The sequence below is a fragment of the Colossoma macropomum genome, unplaced genomic scaffold (genome assembly GCF_904425465.1).
Source record: "Colossoma macropomum unplaced genomic scaffold, Colossoma_macropomum, whole genome shotgun sequence".
Taxonomy (NCBI): Eukaryota; Metazoa; Chordata; class Actinopteri; order Characiformes; family Serrasalmidae; genus Colossoma; species Colossoma macropomum.
Genome location: NW_023494795.1, coordinates 8,037,468 through 8,062,217, shown reverse-complemented (window position 1 = coordinate 8,062,217; position 24,750 = coordinate 8,037,468). Strand labels below are relative to the sequence as shown.

At 40.1% G+C, this 24,750-nt stretch overlaps 1 protein-coding gene across 1 annotated transcript in view; it reads left to right on the top strand.

Moving 5' to 3' along the window:
* The window catches only part of cdk19 (cyclin-dependent kinase 19), a 101,241-nt gene that overhangs the window by 59,542 nt on the left and 16,949 nt on the right, over positions 1 to 24,750 (top strand). Inside the window, exons 5-9 of the mRNA XM_036581338.1 lie at positions 12,827 to 12,884; positions 15,324 to 15,455; positions 21,373 to 21,516; positions 22,790 to 22,859; positions 23,987 to 24,059. Of these exons, the coding sequence (XP_036437231.1) occupies positions 12,827 to 12,884; positions 15,324 to 15,455; positions 21,373 to 21,516; positions 22,790 to 22,859; positions 23,987 to 24,059 (477 nt within the window). The remainder of the gene's footprint in view (positions 1 to 12,826; positions 12,885 to 15,323; positions 15,456 to 21,372; positions 21,517 to 22,789; positions 22,860 to 23,986; positions 24,060 to 24,750) is intronic.

The following is a 24,750-nucleotide window of genomic DNA, read 5'->3' as shown; positions in this document are numbered from 1 at the left end:
TTTTTTCTCTCCTCTTTCTTCCTTCTATTTTTCTCCCTCTCTCTCTTTCACTCTTTCTCTCTCCCTTTCTGTTTTTCCCTTGTTCTTCATCTCTTTTTCTCTCTCCCTCTCTCTCTCTCTCTCTTTCTTTTTCACTCTCTTTCTCTCTCCCCTTTTTGTTTCCCTCTTGCTCTCTCTCTCCTTTCTGTTTTTTCCTCTCTCTCTCTCCCTCTCTCTTCTTCTTCCTCTCCATCACTATTTTTTCTCTCCTTCTTGTTCCTTCTCCCCCTCCCTCTCTATTCTCTCTCTCACTCTCTCTCTGTCTGTTGCTCCTCCTCTCCCTTTCCTCTTTTTCTCTCTTTTCTGTTACTTCTCTCTTTCTCGCTTCTTTTCTTCTTTTTTCTTCTTTTTTTCTTCTTTCACTCTTTTCCTCCTTTACCTTTCTGTTTTTTCCCTCATTCTTCCTCTCTCTCTCTCTCTCTCTCTCTCTCTCTCTCTCTCTCTCTCTCTCTCTCTCTCTGTCTCCCTTCATCTTTTTCCCCTCTCTCTCTCTGTTTTTCTCTCTCTATGTTTTTCCTCTCTCCCTCTCTCTCTCTCTCTCTCTCTCTCTCCCTCCCTCCTGAGTCATGGTCCTCATTAAAAAGGCCCTTATATGTTCACTCAGTGTGTTAAACACACACACACACACACACACACACACGCTGCCCTCCCTCGCCTCCGCTGAGCCATGGGACATACTTCTGTTCCCTCTTCTTCACCACTCTGTCGTTTATTAGAGAGCGAGAGAGGAGAAAAAAGGAAAGAGAAGTGGAGGAGGGGCTGTTTTAGCACGAACCAAAGAGTGGCTCTCAAGGGAAGTTTGTTGTTTCTGAGAGAGAGGTGGGGGGTGACGAGGGGCTGTTTTTCATGCCTGCAGCACTTTGAATGTTATGCAACTTTCAACATTCCACTTGAAAGAGGACACGTGCACTCATACAGTACTGTACAGTCACATATGCATACGGACATATATATGAACATGTGCATGTGCAAGAGCGTACATCATTATTATAGTCATAATAGTAATCAGGGATGTCAAACAAACATTTAATCACAATCAGTTGCGTTTGTTTGTGTCATTAATCATGACTAACCACATCAGTTTCTGTCATTATTCATGATTAATCGCATTTGCGTCGTTGATCGTGATTAAGTGCATTCGTTTCTTCATTAATCAAGATTAATTGCTTTAGTTTGAAATGATAAACGTGATTAATTGCATCAGTTTGTGCCATTAATTGTGATTAACCATGCTAGGTTTTATGGTTAACCGTGATGAACTGGATTAGTTTGTCATTAATCATGATTAATCGAATGAGTTTTGTAATCATGATTAATTGCATTAGTGTGTGATGTATTTGTGATTAATCACATTAGTTTGTGCAGTTGATTGTAGTTAACCACGTTAGTTTGTGTCATTAATCATGATTAACCTCATCAATTTGTGTCATTAATTGCCTTATTTCAAAGGGAACTGGAGCTTTCCGCTTTGCTCTGTAGGACCACAAACGAACAAACCAGAAATTGCTTGAATATTCATGCCAATTAATCATTAAATAATTGATTAACATGCTTACGTGTGGCCTGTATATATAAACAGCGGTAGCAATAAAATATTTTACAGTGTTCTGTTGAGCTGAGATCACCAAGAGCAAAATTATGACCATGGAAAAAAAACATTTGCCGCTTTGTTTAAGCATTTTGAGCCATGCTGAATGATAAGCAATAGCTGTTTTACCTAACAGGCTCTGTGTGAATAGCTTTCTAGGACACATCTGACGTTTTCCACATGAAAGCTGTACAAAATGAGTTGTGTTTTAAGGTAATTAACTAGTTGTATGTAGTTAGCTTGCTAATGCCTGTAATGCTGCCGAATGTTCATTAGTTTTTTGAAGTGTATGTACATACATGCAAACGTGCAAGTACATAGGACCACACTTCTCCATAGACCCCTCCCCCCGTTGGGCAGCTCTTATGTAACCTGTGTGCATGTGTGCGTGTGCATATGCATGCACACACGTGCCTGTGAGTGTGTCTGTGTGTCTGAGACATCCATGCTGCTGACGCTGCAGATGTATGGCTTCATTTTCTACCGCAGAACAGCGCATGCAGAAGTGCTCCCTGAAGCAGTGCACTAGTATGTACAGGCATTCACTCGGCTGTATTAAGCATGCAGAAATGCAAGGGATACTAAGTACAGCAAGACACTAGTATTCCCACAAGTTCCGTACACTTTGTTCATATGGGGTGGTTGATTTTTCATTGCTTAACTTGAATCAAGCTTCCCAGAATAGGGAATTTTTTTCCCTTTCCTCTTGTCTGACTGGCTCCATGTCCTGCTTGTTCAGACACGCTTTTTCAGTTCAGTCCACATATTTTCTGTGGGATTCAGGTGATGTCCACCTCAATACTTTCACTGTGTTGTCTTTATGCCATTTTGTGACAACTTTGAGGAATGTTTAGGATCATTGTCCTGCTGGCTGACCCAGTTGTGACCAAGATTAGACCTTCTGGCTAGTGTCTTGAGGTGTTGCGTCAGTGTTTCTAGATAATCCTCCTTCTTCATGATGCCATCTATTTATCTTTTTTCTGAAGTGCGCCACTCCCTTTTCCAGCAAACCATCTGCACAATATAACGCTGCCAACACCATGCTTCATGTCACGCGTTCGGCTCCCTCTATGAAGGAAACGGATTTCATCTCCCAGAATTCTCTGGGAGATCATGAGACTGAGCAGCCGTACTCGGAATCTGACTCTGACGAGAACTCCATTTCCCAGGATACCATGGAGTCTCACGTGACTTTGGACTCTCACAGGCGCTCCTATCAGTGCTCACAATCACCTGAGTTTTGACGGCTTCCACCTGTGTTGATGATCATATGACAGGTAGTTTAGAGTAGATAAGCCTGGGCTTTAGTTAGACTCACTGCGAGGTGTTGTTTCTCTGAGACTACTGAGCGTTTTCTTCCTGTTCTGATTGCTCACCGTGTTTTTGACCTTCTGCTTTGTTTGATTCTGTTTTTGCCTCTTGCCTATTCCTTTGGTACTTTCACTGGTGTGTATGATCTGTGTTCTTGACTTTTGGACTGTTTTTGACTATGTGTTCTTTGGATTAAAAGTATTTCCTCTGTACAAATCGCTGATGGCCAAACAGTTTGATTTTAGAGAACAATCCTCGAAAAGGCTAGATCTTTGTTCTGGTGGCCACCTACAAACTTCAGTCTGGCTTTTTTAGTCAGGTCTTCGAGGAGGGGCTTCTTCCTTGCCTAAGAGCCTTTCAGGCCATGGCGATGTAGATACTGTGTTCCTAAATCCTTCATCAGTTCCTTTGCTGTTGTCTTGAGGTTCAGTTGAAACTTTTGGATCAAAGTTCATTTAATCCTTTCGGAATGATTCAGTCTGTGTGGTCCCAAGAGTTGTGCATGCAGTTGTTTGTGCAGATGCTAGTGGTTCCATTAGTTGTTTGGAAATTGCTCCTAAGGAGGACCAAGACTTGAGGAAGTCAGTTTTTTTTTTCTGAGATCTTGGCTGAGTTTCTCATAGCAAATTGATACAAGCTTTAAAGATAAATACAGCCACAGGTGCATTCCTAATTGACTCCTTATTATCTCCAAATCATTACATCACTCATTACATCACAAAAGGCACAGTCGGCTTGGTGTACGTAAACGCTTGACCCACTGGGAACCTGATTCAGTGAATTAAAAATGAAATAAGTCTGTTTCTTTGAGATTGTTTTGAAATGATCTCTGATGTGAAAAACGTAAAAACTCGAATGACTTGCCAAACGAGATGTGTGACAACATGAAATGTGTCGAGTTTGAATGTCTTTAGCCTAAGGATATGTAAACATTTGTAACTGTAGATTTCTTTAGATAAAATAAAGTTTTCTTTTTTGAGGAATAATTTGCAATCTGAAGTAATAACATTTCATATTACAATACTTAGTATATTAGAGATCTTTACGTATAGCAGTAGATCCATGTCTTGGCTCCAGGACCCTGTTATGTACATTATAATGTAGGGGCCTACAATGATTCCCACTTCTACCTACTAGTGTGCACGTGTTGACTTGTAGTAGTAAGACAAAGCAGCTGGACTTGTGGTATAATCTAACAATGTTTCATCACTCATCTGAAGTCCTTCATTACTTCAGGTCAAATCGAAGTATTTAAGTATGACGTATTATTACTAGAGCCGAACCTCCGGGGCCCTCGAGGTCTTCAGAGAAGGCCTCATGATTTCTGGTAGCTAAAAAGTGCATGTCTGTAATTTTTTGTGAATTTTTATTCCTTAGAATCATGATTATATTGAAGCTCTGCAAGCATTACAGTAATGCCCCTGAGTCTTAAGTATAGGATGGAAATAAAAGGGTTAGCCAAGCGGAAAATTGTCCATTCTGGAATTGTTTTTCTCCCCGGTGTCTAGTTACATATAGCTAAGCCAGCTCTCTCATTGGTTATGACCTCAAGAGCTGAAGAGAAGGTCGAACGTGTTAGATTAACGATCACCGTAATTTCAAAGTGACAGAGGAATCAATGACATTTTGATTTCCAATATCATGAGAAAAAAGGTCACTTAAAACCTTCTGGAAATCCCAGAAACGTCACTGACTGAATATGAGCAGTTAGTGTTGTAGTATTTGAGTCTTGAGACCATAAACAACACTGTTAGAAATGAAGGTTCTGTGCAGGTACATTTTTCATTCATCAAGGTACAAACAAGGTGAATGTGCCCTCAAAGGTACAACAGTGGTTTTAAGGTCCAATTATGTACCTTAAATAAGTTTCTCCAGGTGAAAAGTACATATTTGTATCTTTTCATAACCGAATGTTTTCAAACAGAACAATAAAGTTAAAAAAGCCTGGAGACGAGACGGGGTGCGTGGAGTCAGTACAACTTAGAAAATATTATTTCAGTGGATTATGATACAGTTGGTTCCCTGACTAAAGGTACTGAAATGTACCCTTGAGGGTCCCACTCCAGTGACAAGAGGGGTACCACCCCAGTGACAGTTTCCGACCTTTATTTCTGAGAGCGTAGTGGTCCCTGTCTCATTTCGGTTTTGACATCATCAGGACTTGGCCTTGTCTCGGCTTCAGGGTAAGGTGGACTCAGAAATTGTTTTCGAGGCCAGCCAAGTGCAGTGCTTCTGTTTGAGGTAACTGGAAGCTGAATAATTACTGAATATCAACAAATCATGCTAGGTGACTCAGCTGTGACCAAGATTAGACCTTCTGGCTAGTGTCTTGAGGTGTTGCATCAGTGTTACTAGATAATCCTCCTTCTTCATGATGCCATCTATTTATCTATTTTCTGAAGTGCGCCACTCCCTTTTCCAGCAAACCACCTGCACAACATAATGCTGCCAACACCATGCTTCATAGTTGGGAGGGTCTTCTTTGGATTAAAAGCCCTTTTGTTCCTTTTTTTCTGAGAGTGTAGCGGCCTCTGTCTCATTTCGGTTTCGACATCATCTGCACTTGGTCTTGTCTTGATCTCAGGGTAAAGTGGATTTGGAAATGTTTTTGAGGCCAGCTGAGTGCAATGCTTACGTTTGAGGTAACTAGAAGCTGAATAATTATTGAATATCAACGAAAACAGAATAAAACTTCTCGTTTGCATGTATGTACGTACACTTCAAAACTTCTAGCCCTTTCTCTGCATCACAGTTTCCTAATTGAACCAATTACTGGTCTTGTAGAAGCTTCAGATGTCTGTTTAATCTACAACTGCACATTTAGGCAGCAGAATGGAACTGCTGCCACATTTAAGGTGGTCCAGAAACTTCAGATAGTCAGTTTAGTGCTAACAATCTATTAGAATCCTATAGGGATGCTAGTAGAAGTAAGCATTGTCATTGAGGTGTGATTTTCTCTCATGCTTTGGTGGAGTTTTGACCAGCAAATGACCAGAATTTAAAGGCTTGATAGTCACAGTTCACCACTGTTGACTACTACACAATTCACTGACTTTGGATCCAGATAACATAGTTTATGTGCATAGCATGCAATAAAGCAAAGAAATGCTAATATGCCTACAGTAAACTATGTCCAGCAAGTGCCCTCAGTTGCTGTAGGCTTTGTTGGTCTACACAAGTACAGAAAGGCTACAATAGCTCTGCAAGTGCCAAACCGATTTACTGACGGGGACAAAAAGTTTCTATTGTCCGACTGTTCCATTTCAGCATAGCCGACCTGCAGGTGACCGAAGCCATATGACTAAACTGACCTTTCCATTTGTGTCATTAGATGGATTTCTCAAAAAACGGTTTAGCAGTTAACCGGTCAGGAAGCTTACATAACCCATTGTGTGTGCTGCAATATACAGCTGTCTAAGCCAGAGACCTGCTAGAATGTACACCTAGACCCTAATAAAGCATATTAGGATTAATATTAATATTAAGATTAGGGTTAGATGTAGGCATTAGTGGTATTTGGGTTAGATACAGGCATTAGCAGTATTAGGAACACACAGTTCTGTGGAAAAACCCCATAGTGATTGTGCATGTATGTAAGGTAGCTGCTCAGGTGGACGCTCAAGTTCCAGGAATCAAATTCATCACTTAATCATGAGCCTGTGTAAGTGCAGACTGAGCTCCTCTTCCCCCCGGGTTGTTCATTCAAACTCTGCTGAATGTCTGTATCATCCTAAAGAGAGTCTGTTGAAAGGAAATGAATGGTTTCACATCTGCAGACATTAAAACCGCTGAAGCGAATGCTGTTATTTTGTGGCCTTGAAGCTCCAGATAATGAGGTCCAATGGTTTTGACGAAGCACACAGAGACAATGCCACTATAACTAAATGAGGCAAACTCTGTGACCCTCCATGTTATTTGATGTAGTAAGTAGGCCTGGTGTAACTGAGTTACCGTGGTAACCGCCATTTAAAAGAAACATGTTCTTCTTTTGATTTATTTCATGCCAAGTAGCAAGACCCATACGTAACTGAACTTTTCAGTGTGTTGGGTGGTGTGGTATTCTATATTAATACCTCATTTATGTGTCTAGCATAGATGAGATTATTCTAGAAATGCAGCTCTCAAGTTGCACTGGTTGAATATGCATTGGTGGGAGGCTTTGAAAGGGCCACTGCGTCCCATTGTGGCAGGCAGATACCACTCCTGTACAAAAATTCTGTTCTTTCTTACTGGATTAAGTATAGTTTTGTGATCAAATTAAAGATTATAATATACTATAACTACAAAATTACAGAACCACTAATGGTATCAGGTCTTTGGTACAAACTGACAGCTTGATTCAAAGCAAACTTGGTCAGTTTCACTTTGTGGCATTACGTGCACTATAAGGCCACCCCTCGTAATTATTGAGTTCAGGTGTTTCAGCCACACACGTGCACAGGTGTGTAAAAACAAGCACACAGTAGCCATGCAGTCGCCATAAGCAAACAGTAGCGGTATAATGAGTCGTACTGAAGAGCTCAGTGACTTTAAACGTGGCACTGTGATAGGACGCTTTTGCCGCTAGTCAGTACATTAAATTTCTGCCCTGCTAGATCTGCCCTGGTCAACTGTAAGTGCTACTATTGTGAAATGGAAGCGTCTATGCGCAACAACAGCTCAGCCAAGAAGCAGTATGCAACGCAAACTCACAGTGCGGGGATGAAGAGCGTAAACCATAAGAATCACTTATCCTCTGTTGTGTCACTCAGTACAGAGTTGCAAGCTGCCTCTGGAAGCAACATCAGAGCAAGAATGGTGCGTCAGGAGCTTCATGAAATGGGTTAAATGGCCAAGCAGCTGCACACAAGCCTAAGATCACTATGCGCAGTACCAAGTGTCGGCTGGAGTGGTGTAAAGCGTGGACTCTTGAGCAGTGGGAACACATACTCTGAAGTATATTGACAAATCTGGGTTTTGTAGACCCCAAGAGAATGGATAGTGCCAACAGTAAAGTTTGGTGGAGGAGGGATAATGGGCTGGGGCTGTTTTTTAGGGTTTGGGTCCCTTAACTTCAGTAAAGGGTGATGTTAATGCTAATGCTACAGATACATTTTAGACAGTTATATGCTTCCAACTTTGTGGTAACAGTTTGGGGAAGGCCTTTCTTGTTCCAGCTTGAGTGTGCCCTTCTGCACAAAGCGAGCTTCATAAAGACAGGGTTTGACGAGTTTGGTGTGGAGGAACTCCAGTGGCCTGCACAGAGCCCTGACCTCAACCCCACTGAACACCTTTGGGATGAACTGGAACGTTGATTGCAAGCGAGGCCTTCTCCCAGCTTCAGTGTCTGACCTCACAAATCCTCTTTGAACTGAATGGGCACAAATTCCCACAGACACACTGCAAAATCTTGTAGAAAGCTTCCCAGAAGAGTGGAGGCTGTTGTAGCTGCAAAGTGGGGCAACTCCATATTAATGCCCACGGTTTTGGAAAGGGATGTCAGATAAGCTCATATAGGTGTGATGATCAGGTGTCCACATACTTTTGGTCATATATTGTACTTATGTCCGTGCATAGAATGGACATAAGTTTGTTGTTTTTTGTTGTTATAAAGAACGAAGTTTAATAAAGAGTCTTATCAATGTAATACCTGCAGTGATATTAATGATTTCAATCTACAGTCATGTGCAAAAGTTTGGGCGCCCCTAGTGAAATTAATTTTCTTGTTTTTCTAAGTGAAAATAAGTTAACACATCCTACAGAGTACACTCTTTACATTTTGAACAGTTTCTTTTTATTTGCTGAGTTTAACATATTGGTGAAAAATTTATGCAAAAGTTATGACATATTTTATATTGGAAATTTATTTCCAATGTTAAACTCATCAAATAAATAGACATTGTGCAATAAAATGTAAAAAAAATGCACATTTTCTTTTAAAAAATCAACAAATTGTAGTTTGACCAAGGGTGTTCAAACTTTTGCATATGGCTATATATTAGCACTTGTACACAGTGGACCGGAGTGTGTTTACAGGTGCTGTTGTTGAGTTGTGCTTTGGAATAATGGAACTCATTAAGGCTGCTGTTCCCATAGCAACACGTTCTGTTTTCTTTCTTCCTGCTAGGTGCAATGAGACGCCGTTGACACACTCGCAGAAACTCAGTGGTCTCAGATGTGCACACACACACACACACACACACACACACACACACACACACACACTCAGTCACTCACATACAGGCTTTGGAGAAGAATAATAGAATAATTAGGACAGTGTATTGTATTATTCTCACTGTGCTCACAGATGTTCCCTCTCAGTCTTTCTCTGTGCTTCTCTCAGTAAATAGTAAAATAAAAGACAGCGCATCATTAATTAGCTTTAATAGCTGTGATAAATGCATGAATGTTCATCTGGTATAGCTCTGTTTTGAGTCAACTTAACTTTTTTTTAAAAACTCAATTTTTTTTTTCTTTTTACCGTTTTTTAGAATAGGTTTATCTGTTACAGGCAAGCAAAAAAAATATAAATCATTAATGTCATGCCAAAATATTATTCCTTTTTTTTTACAGCAACTTCTGAAAACTACATTGTTTGAGCATTTCATAATGAATAGACCAATGTTTTTGTTGGTTAACAATTAATGTATGCATGTAATTAATGAAATAAAAAAAAAGATAGACTTTCTAGACCTACTTGCTGATGCATTTCCTTGCTGGCTGAATTGTGTTCTTTTCTTTCATTTTGAAATGTTTTTTCTTTAGTTTTGTTTACACTGAGAAGCAGATAACCCTAATGATATGGTTCTCACAGTGCCCGCTGCCTGTAGCATTATCTTTTTTTACCCGATTACCACTACCTGCATAAAGCTAATTTCCACTACAGGATCCCTTATGTTAGCACCAAGCTAGCAGTGGTGTATGTTCATATTTTGTGGCATTTATTCTAAACTCTAACTTAAACACTTAAAGACATTTTAAACTCATAACTGGCACTCAGGCAACTTTCTTAAATGGGTATATCGTATTTTTAAAAGAAAAACAGGTCAGACAGTACTCGTATAATTGGACCGTTCTACTGAATTAGTCAGAACTGTGGTCACACTATAAAGAAAAACTATTTAAAAAAAATTAAGTATTCAGACCTTAAAAAAATGCTGTCCCACGTTTTTATGTCACTACTGAAACTACCCAAAGAATTTTTGTCCATAGGCAGAGGCTTATTTTAGCCACACCCCTGCATTTTAGAGCAGGAGGTGAACTGCATCATTGTCCCTCATGGCCACATGGTTGTCATGGTAGCAGTCAAATCCCATTGTTTTGAGGTAAATGTGTCCCAAAGTCTGAAAATGAGTGTGTTACATTAAGAATTGTCAGTACCGAAACACATTTTCTGCAATGAAGTAAACTTTTTTGCCTTGTTATTAAAATTATTCTGATTTTATGTGTGTACAGCTGTTCAAAGCTGTGTTTGCTAGTCATGTACTGGCTAGCGTTTTAGTTCTGCTCAAAATGAGCTAAAATTGTCACTACTGAAACATTTGGTAGTAGTAGAAGTTTCAGTACTGTTACGATTGTTTTGGTAGCGACATAATGGAATATTTAGTTGTTTGTTTTGATAAAATAAACATAATTAAGGTATAGGGTCACTCAGGACAAAAGGATTTTGGTGTAAAGTCAAAGTCAGTTTAAAGTCCGAACTGTGTTTTCAGCTCTGACTCTGAACCAGTTTGGTGGTATAATCCAGTTCACAGGAAACAGCACAGATGCTTGTCTACTTTTGAAGTGTTTTGCCTGTTTACCTGTTTACTACTTTCTTTATTTTTTGCTGAAGGTATTTTGATGAAGGTATTTTACCCATCAGGGCTCTGTCCTGGTAAATTTCCTCATAGGGGTTTAAAAGTCAATCCCCTATAGCAAATACCGCTTCTGTTCAGAATGACTTCCTTCTCCTGTTAAGTTACCATAGGAATGAGGTTTTGATTGTTATAGGTTGTGTAGTCTACTCTGACTCCCACTGTTCTGCAGATGTTGGCCAGTGATATTTAGGACAGTTATGGCTACCTTGCTTGTCTGTTTTTGAGAACGTGGTTGAGTGTCTATCTTCCCACAGGACTTTTTGGCTTTGTCTTCCTCGGTGTCTGTTTTTTAAACAGCACCCTGTTGTTCTTTTTAGGAGCACATTAGACAAGAACTGGGTCACACAACAAGACAGGTCCCGCAGGGTTACCCTTAAAAACCCTGCAGAGCGCTGTGGGGGTTTAAAAAGGGCTGCCTTCTTTGCCCCGAAGACAGGCTGGGAGCATTCCAGCTTTTTGGTGTGGTGTTTATGTGGTTTGGTGGGTTCATTTAGTTCAATTTGGTCCAGATTTGGTAAACAGCATAATTGGCCACATGCATTCCAGGTGGGTAGGATGGTCCTCCTCCACCCCCCCCGATCTCTTCCCAATACCTCCCAGCTTTGTGGCTTCTACCTAGTAGAATCAGACATGACTAAATTGAGGAAAAAAAAATGAATAAAAACAAAACCAACAAAAAATCTTCAGGTACTCTTTTGATCGCCAGACGATTGGTAGATTATATCTTCTATAAAGACAGTCCTAATACTGACCATCTACAGCCAAAACAGTATGACCACTCCCAGAAGAAGCGTGTAACGTTCATCTTGTAACAGTGGTGCATGTCAAGGTTTGGGTATATGGTGGATGGTAAGTGAAGAGTCAGTGCTTGTAGTGGATGTGCTGGATTACGTACAAATGGGCAAGCATGACGATGTGAGTGACTTTGACGAGGGCCAAATTGTTATGGCCAGGTCGGATCGTCTCTGAAACAGCAAGGCTGATGGGGTGCTCCCAGTCAGTGGTGGTGAGTACCTACCGACAGTGGTCCAAGGAGGGACACACCATGAACCAGTGACAGAGTGTTGGATGCGCAAGGCCAATGAAGGCTATCTGGTCTGGTCTGAACTGACAGAAGAGCTACTGTGACAAATGTCACAGAAATTTTTAATGATAGTTGCGGGAGGAATGCGGAATGGAACGCCTACAGTGGACCTTGGTGCGATGGAAGAAGTTCGCCTGGTCCAGTGAGTCCTGTTTTCCTTTACATAACGTGGACGGCCAGCTATGTGTGCACCATTTACCTGGAGAAGTGATGGCACTTGGATGCACTTTGGGAAGAAGAGAAGCCGGTAGATGGAGTGTGGTGCTCTGGGTAATGTTCTACTGGGAAACCCTGGGTCTGGGCCTTCATGTGGCCATCAGTTTGACACGTGCCACCTGCCCAAACATTGTCACGGACCAGGTAAAGTCCTCCATGTCAATGGTGTGCCGATGGTAGTGGCAGGATATTGCACCCTGCCACACTGAACACATTGTTCTGGAACGGTTTGAAGAACATGACGAAGACTTCAAGCTGGCCTCCAGATTCCCTAGATCTCAGTCCGATCGAGCATCTGTGGGATGTGCTGGAACAAGAAGTCAGCTCCACCTTGCAAACAGGACTTGGTCTGCTGGCAAGGAGCTGCTGCTAATGTCTTTGTGGCAGATACCACAGGGCACCTTCGGAGGTCTTGTAGAGTCCATGCCTTGGTGGGTTGGAGCTGTTTTGGGAGCACATGGAGGTCCAACAGCATAATAGGCATAATGTTTTGGCTCATCTGAGAAGATGCAGGATGTATCTTTTTGGTTCTCATTTTAGAACAGTCCAATTACATCACAGTTAAGATGAGTTTCGCGTTCTTCCCTACATACACCTTTCTTTGACTTTCCTTGTTGTTATGTTTATTTCTGTGTGAAAATGCTGTCCGATGCAGCGTACGTACAAGTTTCCTCTCTAAAGCTGTGGGTGCGTCAGACAAAAAAAGGCTTTTATTCAACACTGTTCATAATTTCTTTCTCTCTGTTGCAGAAACCTGCCAATATCCTGGTGATGGGGGAGGGCCCAGAACGAGGGAGGGTCAAAATCGGTAAGAAGCACTACTGAACAGGGGTGTAAATCACAGACCTCACAGCAATTTGACTCAGTTACAGTTCCTTAGGGAATGATTCGGCACATCATGCAGTCTTAGATTTTACTATGATTCAATTTAGTTTTGTTATTAACGATTCAAAGTAGGCATGACAATTTAGAATGATTTCTTTGACCAACAACTGACCATCATTAGATAGCGACTAACTGTCAACAAGCAAGCTTAAATTTAAGTACACAACCCATCAAAATATCAGTAATAAAACACAGTTGTGGTTCTGAAATCTGATTGGCTGAGCTGTATTCAAAGCCGCTATAAAACACTTGATATATACACACTTATAAGCGCACAAATGAACTGAATTTGGTGTTAATGCATCAAAATATTAAAGAGTAAATATACGTTCATGATTATATGACCAAAAACTAAGAAGTAAGAAAGTGACTAAAGGAGCTCTTCGTAGTAGCTCATAAAACTTATCCCGAGATTTTGTTTTGGCCAAACATACTTTACTGAACACTACTGTAATCAGTTAGTGTTGATTCCAACATTGCAAATGAATGAATGAATGCAGTTGAATTACAGTGTGTCTGTGCTTTTTTACACCCCTACTACACAACGTCACTCCTTCTCTGTTCTGCTTGCTCTATTGATTCTCACAGTGTGTGATGATTAAATCACTCAAAGCATACTAAGCTATCAGCTCCTCGTTGGAAGCGAAGCCACAAAGAACATTAGGATGCGGATAAGAGCTCTCAGGAATTCTAAGAAACGTGTGTGTCTGCTGTTTGGCTCGTTTGACCTCATTGGTGACCCTGGCCTCAGAGAGATCAAGCAGACTTCAGGCTCAGCACATTAAAGGTCAGACTAGTTGACCTCTCCTGGGCTGGAGGATAGTGCTGACTGTTGGCACTCTGTAATGTTGCGTAACTTCATGTGAAATGCTTTAGCGCTGGCTATTTCAGACCAGCCTCTGACGTGTTTGTTGAGCTAGATTTCCCCCAGAATTCCACTTTTTAGAACCAGAACAACCACATATCAGTTCTAATCTTTACTGTTTGTTGAACTTTCAGAATCTTCCCCAATTTCTACAAATCTGTCTATCTATTTATGTATCTATCTATCTATCTATATATATATAGATATATATATATATATATATATACACACACATATATATATATATATATATATATATATATATATATATATATATCTGTCTCTCTGTCTGTCTGTCTGTTTGTCCAACTGTCTGCCTGTAGATCCATCTATCCATCAGTCTTTACGCTTTCTCATCCATCCATCTACATTTATGTACATCTATCCATCCATTTACTTCATCCATCTATTATTCCATCTTTTTAATCATATTTCCTTCATCTTTCCATCTACATTTTCATCTTCCCTTTCACATTTCCATCCATCCATCCATCCATCCATCCATCTACATTTACTTCCATCCATCTATCCATCATTTCATCCATCCATTCCTCCAGCCTTACATCTTTCATCACCTAATCAATGATTTAAAGAGGAAAGAGTTAACAGGCTGTTATTTCAGCTAAATCTCATACTGCCATATGAGCCCTCCTCACACTTAAGCCTTTTATGTATGAAGTCATGTTTCCATCCATCCACCTGTCCATCCATCCACATTTCCATCCTTCCAACTATACATCCTATAACCATTCCTCCACTTTTCCATCCATCTATCCATTCCTTCATCCGATCATCCATCTACATTTACGTCCATCCATCCGGCATCCACCTTTGCTTCCACCCATCTGTCCTTCCATCCATTCTTTTTTCAGTCAATTCATGCATCCTTCTATCCATACATCTTTCCATCCCTTCTTCCATATATATGCATGAATAGGCAATTTAACTGCATTCAACAAATGTGCTTCAGTTCAAATTAATATGTGCCAGTAAATTCAAATATCATTTAATTGCATGGTGGAGCATTCTGGGATTGGATTTGATCTCCTGAACTGTTTGAACTGAGACTTGGGCATCCAAGCATGAACAGTATGGTGACATTTTGAAACACTGTATCAGTCATTAAAATCATTTAAAAGATTGCCTTATACAGAGTAGTTTGTTACAACCACTGTTTCAGACTGCCTTAGTGCTTATATACAGGAGCTGTATACAGTATATATAGAGTATAAATATACAGCATATATACTGTGTATGTATATATACTGTATACAGTGCTTATATACAGGCCCTTTGCCACCCAATACCTGGTCAAATTCTCTAAAACCAAGTGAACGATGGGACATAGACTTGCACTGAATGAAGCATAGTTAGCATATATGATAACTAAATGTAAAGGAACTGTACATTACAGCTGATATCTAAGAGTTTTTTTTTTTTGTGGTTGTTGTTTGATGTTGATCTTCTGTTGTGTGTTTCTCTGTATGTATATTGTAGCGGATATGGGTTTTGCACGCCTCTTTAATTCTCCTCTGAAGCCCTTGGCTGATCTGGACCCAGTGGTGGTCACCTTCTGGTATCGGGCCCCTGAACTGCTGCTGGGAGCGCGACACTACACCAAAGCAATCGGTGAGTTTAACCACCACATAGCAAATGTAATGAATGCATTTTAAGTATTAGACATATTCCAAAAAAGACAGTGAGTTAAACAGCTACACAGGAAGGCAGTTGTTGACTTTTGTATGTGTTTAACCCCTTAAATTCTCAGGCTTGTTTTATACTGATGCCTAGTAATTATATGGAAAAGAATACAAACTGGCTATTTATTCTTAACTTATACAAACCTTAGTTCCGAAAATGTAGTGAGGCTGTGTGAAATGCAAATAAAAACAGCAAAGAAGTGATTTGTAAATCCATTTTGACCTTAACTATGAATGAAAACAGTTCAGAGATATTTGGTGCCTTATCAATGTTGTTATTTTTCAAAATATGTGCTCAGTCTATAAGTGGTGCCTGCAGCACATTCCAAAAATTTGGGGACATGGGTACGTTAAGACTAAGACTGTAGTGAAATGTTCAGGAAATGTGCAGTCATAATTGGGTATAGAAGAAGCATCCAGGAAAGCCCTAGTCCTTCATAAGCAAGGAGGCATTGAGGCTCGCCAATTTACCATGAAAATGCCTATGATAATAATCCAACAGTTAAAGAACGATATTCCTCAACTAGCAACTAAAAGGATTTTAGGTCTTGTACCTTTTATAGTGCACATCATCAAAACGTTCAGAGAACTTGGAAAAATCTCATAAAGCAAATGGCCGAAAACCACAGCTGACTGCCCGTGACCTTCAACACCTCAGATGACGCTGCATTAAAAACCAGCATGCTTCTGTAATGGATATCACTATATTGTACTGTTCACAGCAGAAATCATTTGTCAACAATGTCAAGAAACACTGCTGACTTCTCTGGGCTTGAGCTCATCTGAAATGGTCTGATACACAGTGGAAACGTGTTGTAGTTTGTTTATGGAAGTAACAGGTGTTGTGTTCTCTGGTCCAATGAAGAAAAGAGTCATTCAGTTTGTTACCAGTGTAAAGTTCAAAGGCATCATTAACACAGAAAGATATAAGTAGAACGATATACTTTCTACACTCTTAAAAAAGATGGTTCTTCAAGGATTCTTTAGTGAGGAGAATGATTCTGTGTAGGGCCATGAACACTCAAAGAACCCTTTGCATGATTAAAAGGTTCTTTTTATTGTGAAAGTGTTCTTCAGATTGATGGTTCTATATAGAACCTTTTTGAAAAAGGTTCTAAATAGCACCAAAAAGAGTTCTGCTATAGTTACAATGTCAAGTTTGTACTAATAGAACAACCCGTTTGGTGCTATATAGAACCCAGTTCAGAAAGGTCCTATATAGAACCATTTAAACACATTCTCCATCCATCTGAAAAACCCTTTCACAAGGCAAAGAATCCCTTAAGTATGCCAAGGGTTGTTTGAGTGTTCATGGTTCTATATAGAGCCATTTTCTTTACTAAAGAACCCTTGAAGAACCGTCTTTTATAAGTGTGTAGACAGCGTCTTTTTCAGGGTCGTCCCTGCATATTTCCACATGACACTGCCAAACCACATTCTGCATGTGTTAAAACAGCATAGCTGTGTAATCAGAGGGTGCAGGTGCTAGAATGTTCTACCAGCGTTGGAGACCTAACTCCCATTATGACCGTGGCACGTTATGAAGTGCAAAATATGACAGCTGAAGCCTTGTGTAACTGAAGAAGGGCAAGAAATTCTGCATTCAGAACTGGATCAGTCGGTGTCTTCAGTCCTCAGATGAATGAAAGGTGATGTAACACAGTGGCAAACATGCTCCTGTCCCAAGTTTTTGGACCATGTTGCTGGAATCATAATTTTTTTGTTTTCCAAAAAAAACAATAAACTCCATAAAGTAGAATATCCAGTATCAAACATGACTTTTCTGAACTGCTTTCAACGTGACACAAGTCAAATAGAATCTACAGATCACTGCTTTCCAGTTTTATGAGCATTTCACATACTGTCCCAAACTGAGGTTTGTAGAAGTAAGGAATGAAAGCCTGCTTCTGCCGGCAGCTCCTGGGCATTTAATGGGTTAAATACGAGCTATGTGTGTTAACTGGACCGTGAGTAATTCTCTCACCATACAGGCGATGGACTTTGCTCTCTGACTGTTTGCTTTTACAGACCTATATATTTACTTGGCGTTTGCATTGGTGTTTATTAATGCTTGCTCTTTGTATGTGTGTGTGCTTGTGCATGTAAGTGATAGTGATAGTAAACGTTTGTGCAGGCTGCACTGTTTGTGTGTTATTTGCATATTTTTCATATCTGTATGGGCCTGTGTGTGTGTGTGTGTGTGTGTGTATTCTCAAACCCTTAATCAGCATAAACTGTGAGTGTTTGTTACACAACACTGTTGGCCCATCTTGTTTAAAGAAACCCACTTCACCCTATCAGGCATTATTCACATACCTGCAGCGTGACCTCAACTGTATATACACGTCTCTCATGCTAGAATAGCTATGAGCTGTGAAAATATACCCTGCGCACTTTCGGTTACGTAAGAGGCCATGATGGACGCCTCATGGTCGTACAGCTGAAGTAGCCTGTATGTGGACCGTTTAAGGTGCACACAGCACTCCCACAGCAGACAAGCTGTTTAATAAAAACAATATTCAGACCTTATATATATGCAAGGATGATGTTATGATATAAATCCAAGACATTCATTTTTAAAAAAGGTGCTTTCTATTCAGGAGGTGACTGTGCCAAACCCTAACCCCTAAGTTTACATATGTGAAAATAATACTTTATATATTTGTTTTAATATTTTTTAAAGAGTTTAGTCCAACTCTGCGTTGTAACTGAATGTAAACCAAATAACACATTCATTTTTATTGTTAAAGGAAATAGTAAATAATACTAGGAATAATAATAGCATTCCAGTCTCAGGAGATGTTTGAATTTTGGAACCAATAAACATCAATAAACAAACAATACTCTGTTCAGCCATCATGGAAAGATCAATTAGATCCTCAACCAGCAGTGAACACAGTTTATTTAAACGTGTAGAGAAAGGGCTGTTTTATTCTGTTTGAAGGATGTTGTTGATGTTCAAAAAAAGTTCAGTTTCTGATCAGATGGAAGCATCACACCGGCTCCACCTTACCCCGAGACCGAGTCAAGATAATGTCAAGTCGAGGGTTGTCATGAACATGAAATTTCCTGTGTTTACTATGTAGCTAACACTGGTGGTACTGTTGAATTGGTACACCACACTGTTCGGCACTTGCATACACAACACAATTAAGTCGTGATCTCAAGATAAGAATTCAGAAAATTATAGCCGCCTCTTGGCCTTTCCAGACATCCAGGAGGCTGCAAGTTTGAATCCTGGTGATGCTGCAGGCCAGAAAAAGTTGCTAGTTGCCGATTTTTCATCGCTGACGTGAACACCAGCCGATATATCGGTCAGGCTCTAAGGACCACATAATACAATTAGTATGAAACAGATAGTAGAATGGAAAACAATGTGGGTGCAAGAGTGCAGTCCTGTGTAGATTATCTGATAAATTATAGTAGGAGTGTAAGCATAATGCAAATAAAAGGCTGACCGTTACCCATAGCAGTATACTATATATTGAAGCAGGATTTTAGTGGACAAGATGCGTTGAATTGTAATCAAATCAAGGCACCGTGTAAGAATAAATGCAGTTTTTAGTAAATTGAACAGGTGTGCTATAATATTTTTATTTTATTTATATACACTATATTGCCAAAAGTATTCACTCACCCATCCAAATCATTGAATTCCGGTGCTCCAATCACTTCCATGGCCACAGTTGTATAAAACCAAGCACCTAGGACTGCAGACTGCTTCTACAAACATTTGTGAAAGAATGGGTCGCTCTCAGGAGCTCAGTGAATTCCAGCGTGTTACTGTGATAGGTTGCCACCTGTGCAACAAGTACAGTTGTAGAGAGCTTCATGGAATGGGTTTCCATGGCTGAGCAGCTGCATCCAAGCCTTATATCACCAAGCGCAATGCAAACCGTCAAATGCAGTGGTGTAAAGCGCCGCCACTGGACTCTAGAGCAGTGGAGACGTGTTCTCTGGAGTGGCGAATCACGCTTCTCCGCCTGGCAATCCGATGGACGAGTCTGGGTTTGGCGGTTGCCAGGAGAACGGTACTTGTCTGACTGCATTGTGCCGAGTGTAAAGTTATGGTGTGGGGTTGTTTTTCAGGAGTTGGGCTCGGCCCCTTAGTTCCAGTGAAAGGAACTCTTATTGCTTCAGCAGACCAAGAGATTTTGGACAATTTCATCTTCTCAACTTTGTGGGACCAGTTTGGGGACGGCCCCATCCTGTTTCAACATGACTGTGCACCAGTGCACAAAGCAAGGTCCATAAAGACATGGATGAGCGAGTTTGGTGTGGAAGAACTTTACTGGCCTGCACAGAGTCCTGACCTCAACCCGATAGAACACCTTTGGGGTGAATTAGAGCGGAGACTGCGAGCCAGGCCTTCTCGTCCAACATCAGTGTCTGACCTCACAAATGCGCTTCTGGAAGAATGGTCAAAAATTCCCATAAACACACTCCTAACCCTTGTGGAAAGCCTTCCCAGAAGAGTTGAAGCTGTTGTAGCTGCAAAGGGTGGGCCGACATCATATTAAACCCTATGGATTAAGAATGGGATCTCACTCAAGTTCATATGTGTTTGAAGGCAGACGAGCGAATACTTTTGGTAATATAGTGTAGTTTTCTGCAGCAGAGCAAAGACATATTGTAAATTACGGTATTATTATTGTTGTTGGTCAGTATTTATAGTACATCTAATACAGATATACATGCTTAGATATCGAAATTCCTATTATAGGAATACTCGAGGAGCCTTCCTTGCTCTATATCTGGCCTGCCAACCCAGCGGTCAATGTCTGAGCTTACTTGGGGACCACAATATTTTAGTAAGGAGTCCATTACTGACAGACCTAAAACTTGTAATGCGTGAATCCACAGGTAAACTGAGTCTGATATTCAGTCTTGTTGGAGCATCATACATTTGTGTGCACAGTATGACAGTATTTGTAGTAGATGTATTAGAGGGGAGCTAATCTCTGATATGTAAGCATGTTTTAAGACCAAGAAACAATGAACAGCCAACAATTTTGCCTATTTCTTGCAGTTCAGTACTTTGCAAAAGAGAGACCACCCTTCATTAGTTTCATTTCCACCCTTCATTAGTATCATTTCCAGCCAAAACAGCCATAAAGTTATTCATTTTTCAGTATGATCAAAAAAAGCAGGAAACATTTATTACACAGAAGCCTCAACAAATAAATATCAATTTTATTTGTCCACCTGCAGACAATGTGTGCCTATTTAACTAATAAGATGTGTGCATCTTATTGAGGCAGCAGGCCTGTGAGGTTTCTGCAGGCACAATACAAAATAAACATCAAGCTCTTGTATGTTTCAGTGGATTATATGCTCTGTGCAATGGATGGTTCATTTGATCTGATTGCATGACCACTACGTCCTGTCGGCTTCATGCAGTATTATGCAACTGACCAAGTTTTATCCATCGACCTTCCATAGACTTACAGTTTACCTAGTTTTGTTTTATTAACCCTCACAGCATGGGGTTAAAAATGAAATGGCCTTGAGTTTTATAATGGCAGTCTGTCCTTCAGTGTATTCATATCTGAATCAAAGCTCTGCTTCCTCACCACTCATGACCTACAGCAGTTCCAAAGTCCGATAACACCAGCTTTCACTACAGACACTAAGGCAGATGCTGATTAGTGTCGTCGTTATTTGCTAGTGTTTCTAAGAGTGTGTTTTCAGGTATATGGGTGAATTGGCTTGGGTTGTCTTGCAGTTGTGTGCTTTTTACTTTAAATCATTGGATGATGTGTCTTTTTGATGTAAAGTTCTTTGTGTTGTGTTGTATTGTTGCTGTTGTTGTTTATCAGTGTCATTTTGTTCTTGTTTTCGTTCAGACATTTGGGCGATAGGCTGTATCTTCGCGGAGCTGCTGACGTCAGAGCCGATATTTCACTGCCGTCAGGAGGACATCAAAACCAGCAACCCCTTCCACCACGACCAGCTCGATCGCATCTTCAGCGTCATGGGCTTCCCTGCAGGTTCGGCCTGCACCCAGCACTGAGCCTTAAACAGCTCAATAAGAGTACCAATGTTGGTTTATATGTATGAATACACTAAAACTCAGTTCAGGTTATTATAAATGCTGTTCAGTGTTGATCACAACTGCTAAATAATTATCTAATATGAAGGATATAAGTGAAGTAGCAAAAATAAATATTACTCATAAGGAAAGCTGTAATTAGTGGTGGGTCCAAACCAGTTTCAGAGGGAGGGCCTCGATATCCACTTTATTACATTTCTCTGGTTTTATGTACCAAAAACAGCCATGAACCCACCTCATTTCATCGCTTGGGTTAAACAGGCTGCTTTTGTTACTGTGCCTTTAAGACTGAGTATGTAAATGAACTGTGTTCTGATTGGCTGCCCTGTATTTTGCTTGATTCAGAAAAGAAGTCTGGGCTGAAACGCTCCTTCGCCGCAAATGGGTGGAGCTTTGCATGTACTAAAGAATCCTTAGAGAACCATTCTTTTCATGTGTGTAGTTTTACAGTAAAGCTGATAATACTGTATATTTTTATTACAGTATCATTACAGTAATATTACAGTAGTCATACAGTAAGGTGTTTGATACAGTATATGCTGCCTGTGCTGTAAGCATTTTCCCAGAATTCAACCCCAGATGCTGTATAAAGCTGTAAAGCACATAGTATCATACTGGCTTGATCGTCACTGTAGAAATGACAGAAGTCCTTTTCAGTGCCGAAGGTCACTAGAACCCACTTCATTTGCTTCATTCACTCCCACAGAATGTATCAAATTCCACCACTGGTGCTTTCCATCTGCCTAATGCTGCATATTATAGCTTGTAAACAAACAAAACTATACTATTTTGTCGCGCAAATGCTGCCACCCGCTATGACTGCTTTGCGTTGAGCAGTAATCCCTGTCAAATAAGCGACCACACAGTTTATTGTTTTAGTTCTCAAGGATGCTGCTATACACAGCACAACCATTTGAAAGCACTCAGCAGTAAAGATGTGGGTAAACTTGTTGAGCACAACACAAAGCCATTTTTTTGGCTTGTGCTAAATCGGTACAAGCCGTTTATTGTTGGTTCACCATCATGAGCGCATGCCCAACCACAAAGTGTCGAAAAGTATTTACACCATTTTAAATTTAGCAAACTGGGCCGACTGATGAAAGGCCGCTAACTGCCCTTTTCACAACACACTGATCGTTGCTAGCTTTGCTTAACATTATTGCAGCCTGTGGGTTGACCTGTGTTTGTTTGTGTGCGTGTATTACTGTCAGATAAAGACTGGGAGGACATCCGGAAAATGCCTGAATATCCAACCCTACAGAAAGACTTCAGGAGAACAACGTGAGTGGAATTTTACATCCACAGGTCGTTGTGACGGACACGGTTCCACCCTCTTAGAGTCCAGCATTTTTGAATAACTTTACATATATTTTCTTGCTCTGTGTCTGGTCGGTCAGTATCCCGAGCATACCCCCCAGCTTCTCAGTGGTAATTAAATGAAAGGGCTGTAGGCCTGCATTTTGGATTAAAGTTCATTCATTATCCATTATTAATTACCCTTTTAAAAAACAAAGGGGCACCTTCATGCCTTTCTAGGCCTTCAAAGAAGGCCTAATGATTCTTGGTAACCGCAAATATAAACACATGAATGTATTTAAATGTAATTAAATCATCATTTTTGTTGTATTCAAACTCTGCAAGTATAGGGTAACTTTTGGTTGAAGGCAAAAAGGGTCAAATTTTCCAATGGACAATTGTCCAATCAGGATTTTTTTCTCTGTAGTATCTAGGTAGATATAGCCAAGCTCACTCTCCCATTGATTAGGACTTCAGGAGCTAAACTGAAGGCCTTAAATGTTATGTTGACTACCAACATAGTAGGAGCTGACAGTGGATTGTAGATGCGTGGGACCAATTTTATGAGAAAAAAGTCACAAAAAAGTTTCAGTTAATTGTTAGAAATGGAAAACAGTGGCTGCTATATGTCAGGGCTCTTTACTGAAAGAGTCAGAGTTAAACTGCTAAACAACTGTTAACGGTAAAATATATGTTAGTGACTGTTACAACCTTCAAATCAGACATATGAGATATCTTTTACAAGATTGAAATGTCTTTGTTTAAACTAGAACGAATTAACCAAAAAATGTTAATATTCACCACCATTAGCTTAGTGCTAATGTACTATTAGGAATCCCATAGAGGCACTAGCAGAAATTAGCATTATCATTGAGTTGTTTTAACAATTATGGCCCAAACTGAAGGCCTAACTCTAATAGTCATGATTTGCCACTGGTTAAAACTGAAGGCTAATTCCCAAAGTGAACTTTTCTTTTGCATCTTTTATATGAGCTGTGATTTGGCATGTTTCTGATCATAATGTATGGTCCACATGTCTCTTAAACTAACGTTTTTTTTTGTTGTTTGTTTGTTGTTTGTTGTTTTTTTGTTTTGTTTTGTTTTTTTACCAGGTATGCTAACAGCAGCCTCATCAAGTACATGGAAAAGCATAAAGTAAAACCAGACAGCAAAGTCTTTCTGTTGGTAAGTGCCTACTTCACATATCAGACTGTCACATAAGTCTGTTTAAAAGTGTTGCTAGTAGGAACAATCTGCCTGTGCCATTGCTGTTGTGCTGATTATTGCTGACAGCATTTGAATACCAAATGCAGTGTAGTCCAGTGCGCCTTTGAAGAAGTGTACTTACAGTGCTGTGCAAAAAGCTGACCACCCTTTATGTATTTAATTTCCAGTGAAAACGGCCATTAAGTGCAAGTTATTTATTTTTCTGTGTCAGAAAAAAAAAACAGAAAACATATTTTAGCAGAAAATGGCACAGAAGCCTCGCAAATATAATATCAAAATTGGTATTCAGCATTTTTTTGTCCATGCTTTACCTTATTACAGCTTCTGCTCTTTTTCCGAGAGTCTTTGTTTCAGTTTTTGTAAGAAATCTGCAGAGATATTTTTCCACACCTCCAAAGTTCAGTCTTAGAATTTGGCTACATTTTCTGCTTCTCATGATCCCAAACGCATTCAGTAATGTTGAGGTCTGGACTTTAGGGTGGTCTATCCATCTGAGAACACCAGCAGCTTTTTTTTTTTGATCTACAAACTTTTTTTAAATAAGGGCTTCTTGACAGCTACACATCCTTTCAGACCCATAGCGCTGAGTTGTCTTCTCACAGTGGAAGGATGGACAGAAACACCTGTGGACTTTTAGAGCAAGAGTGAA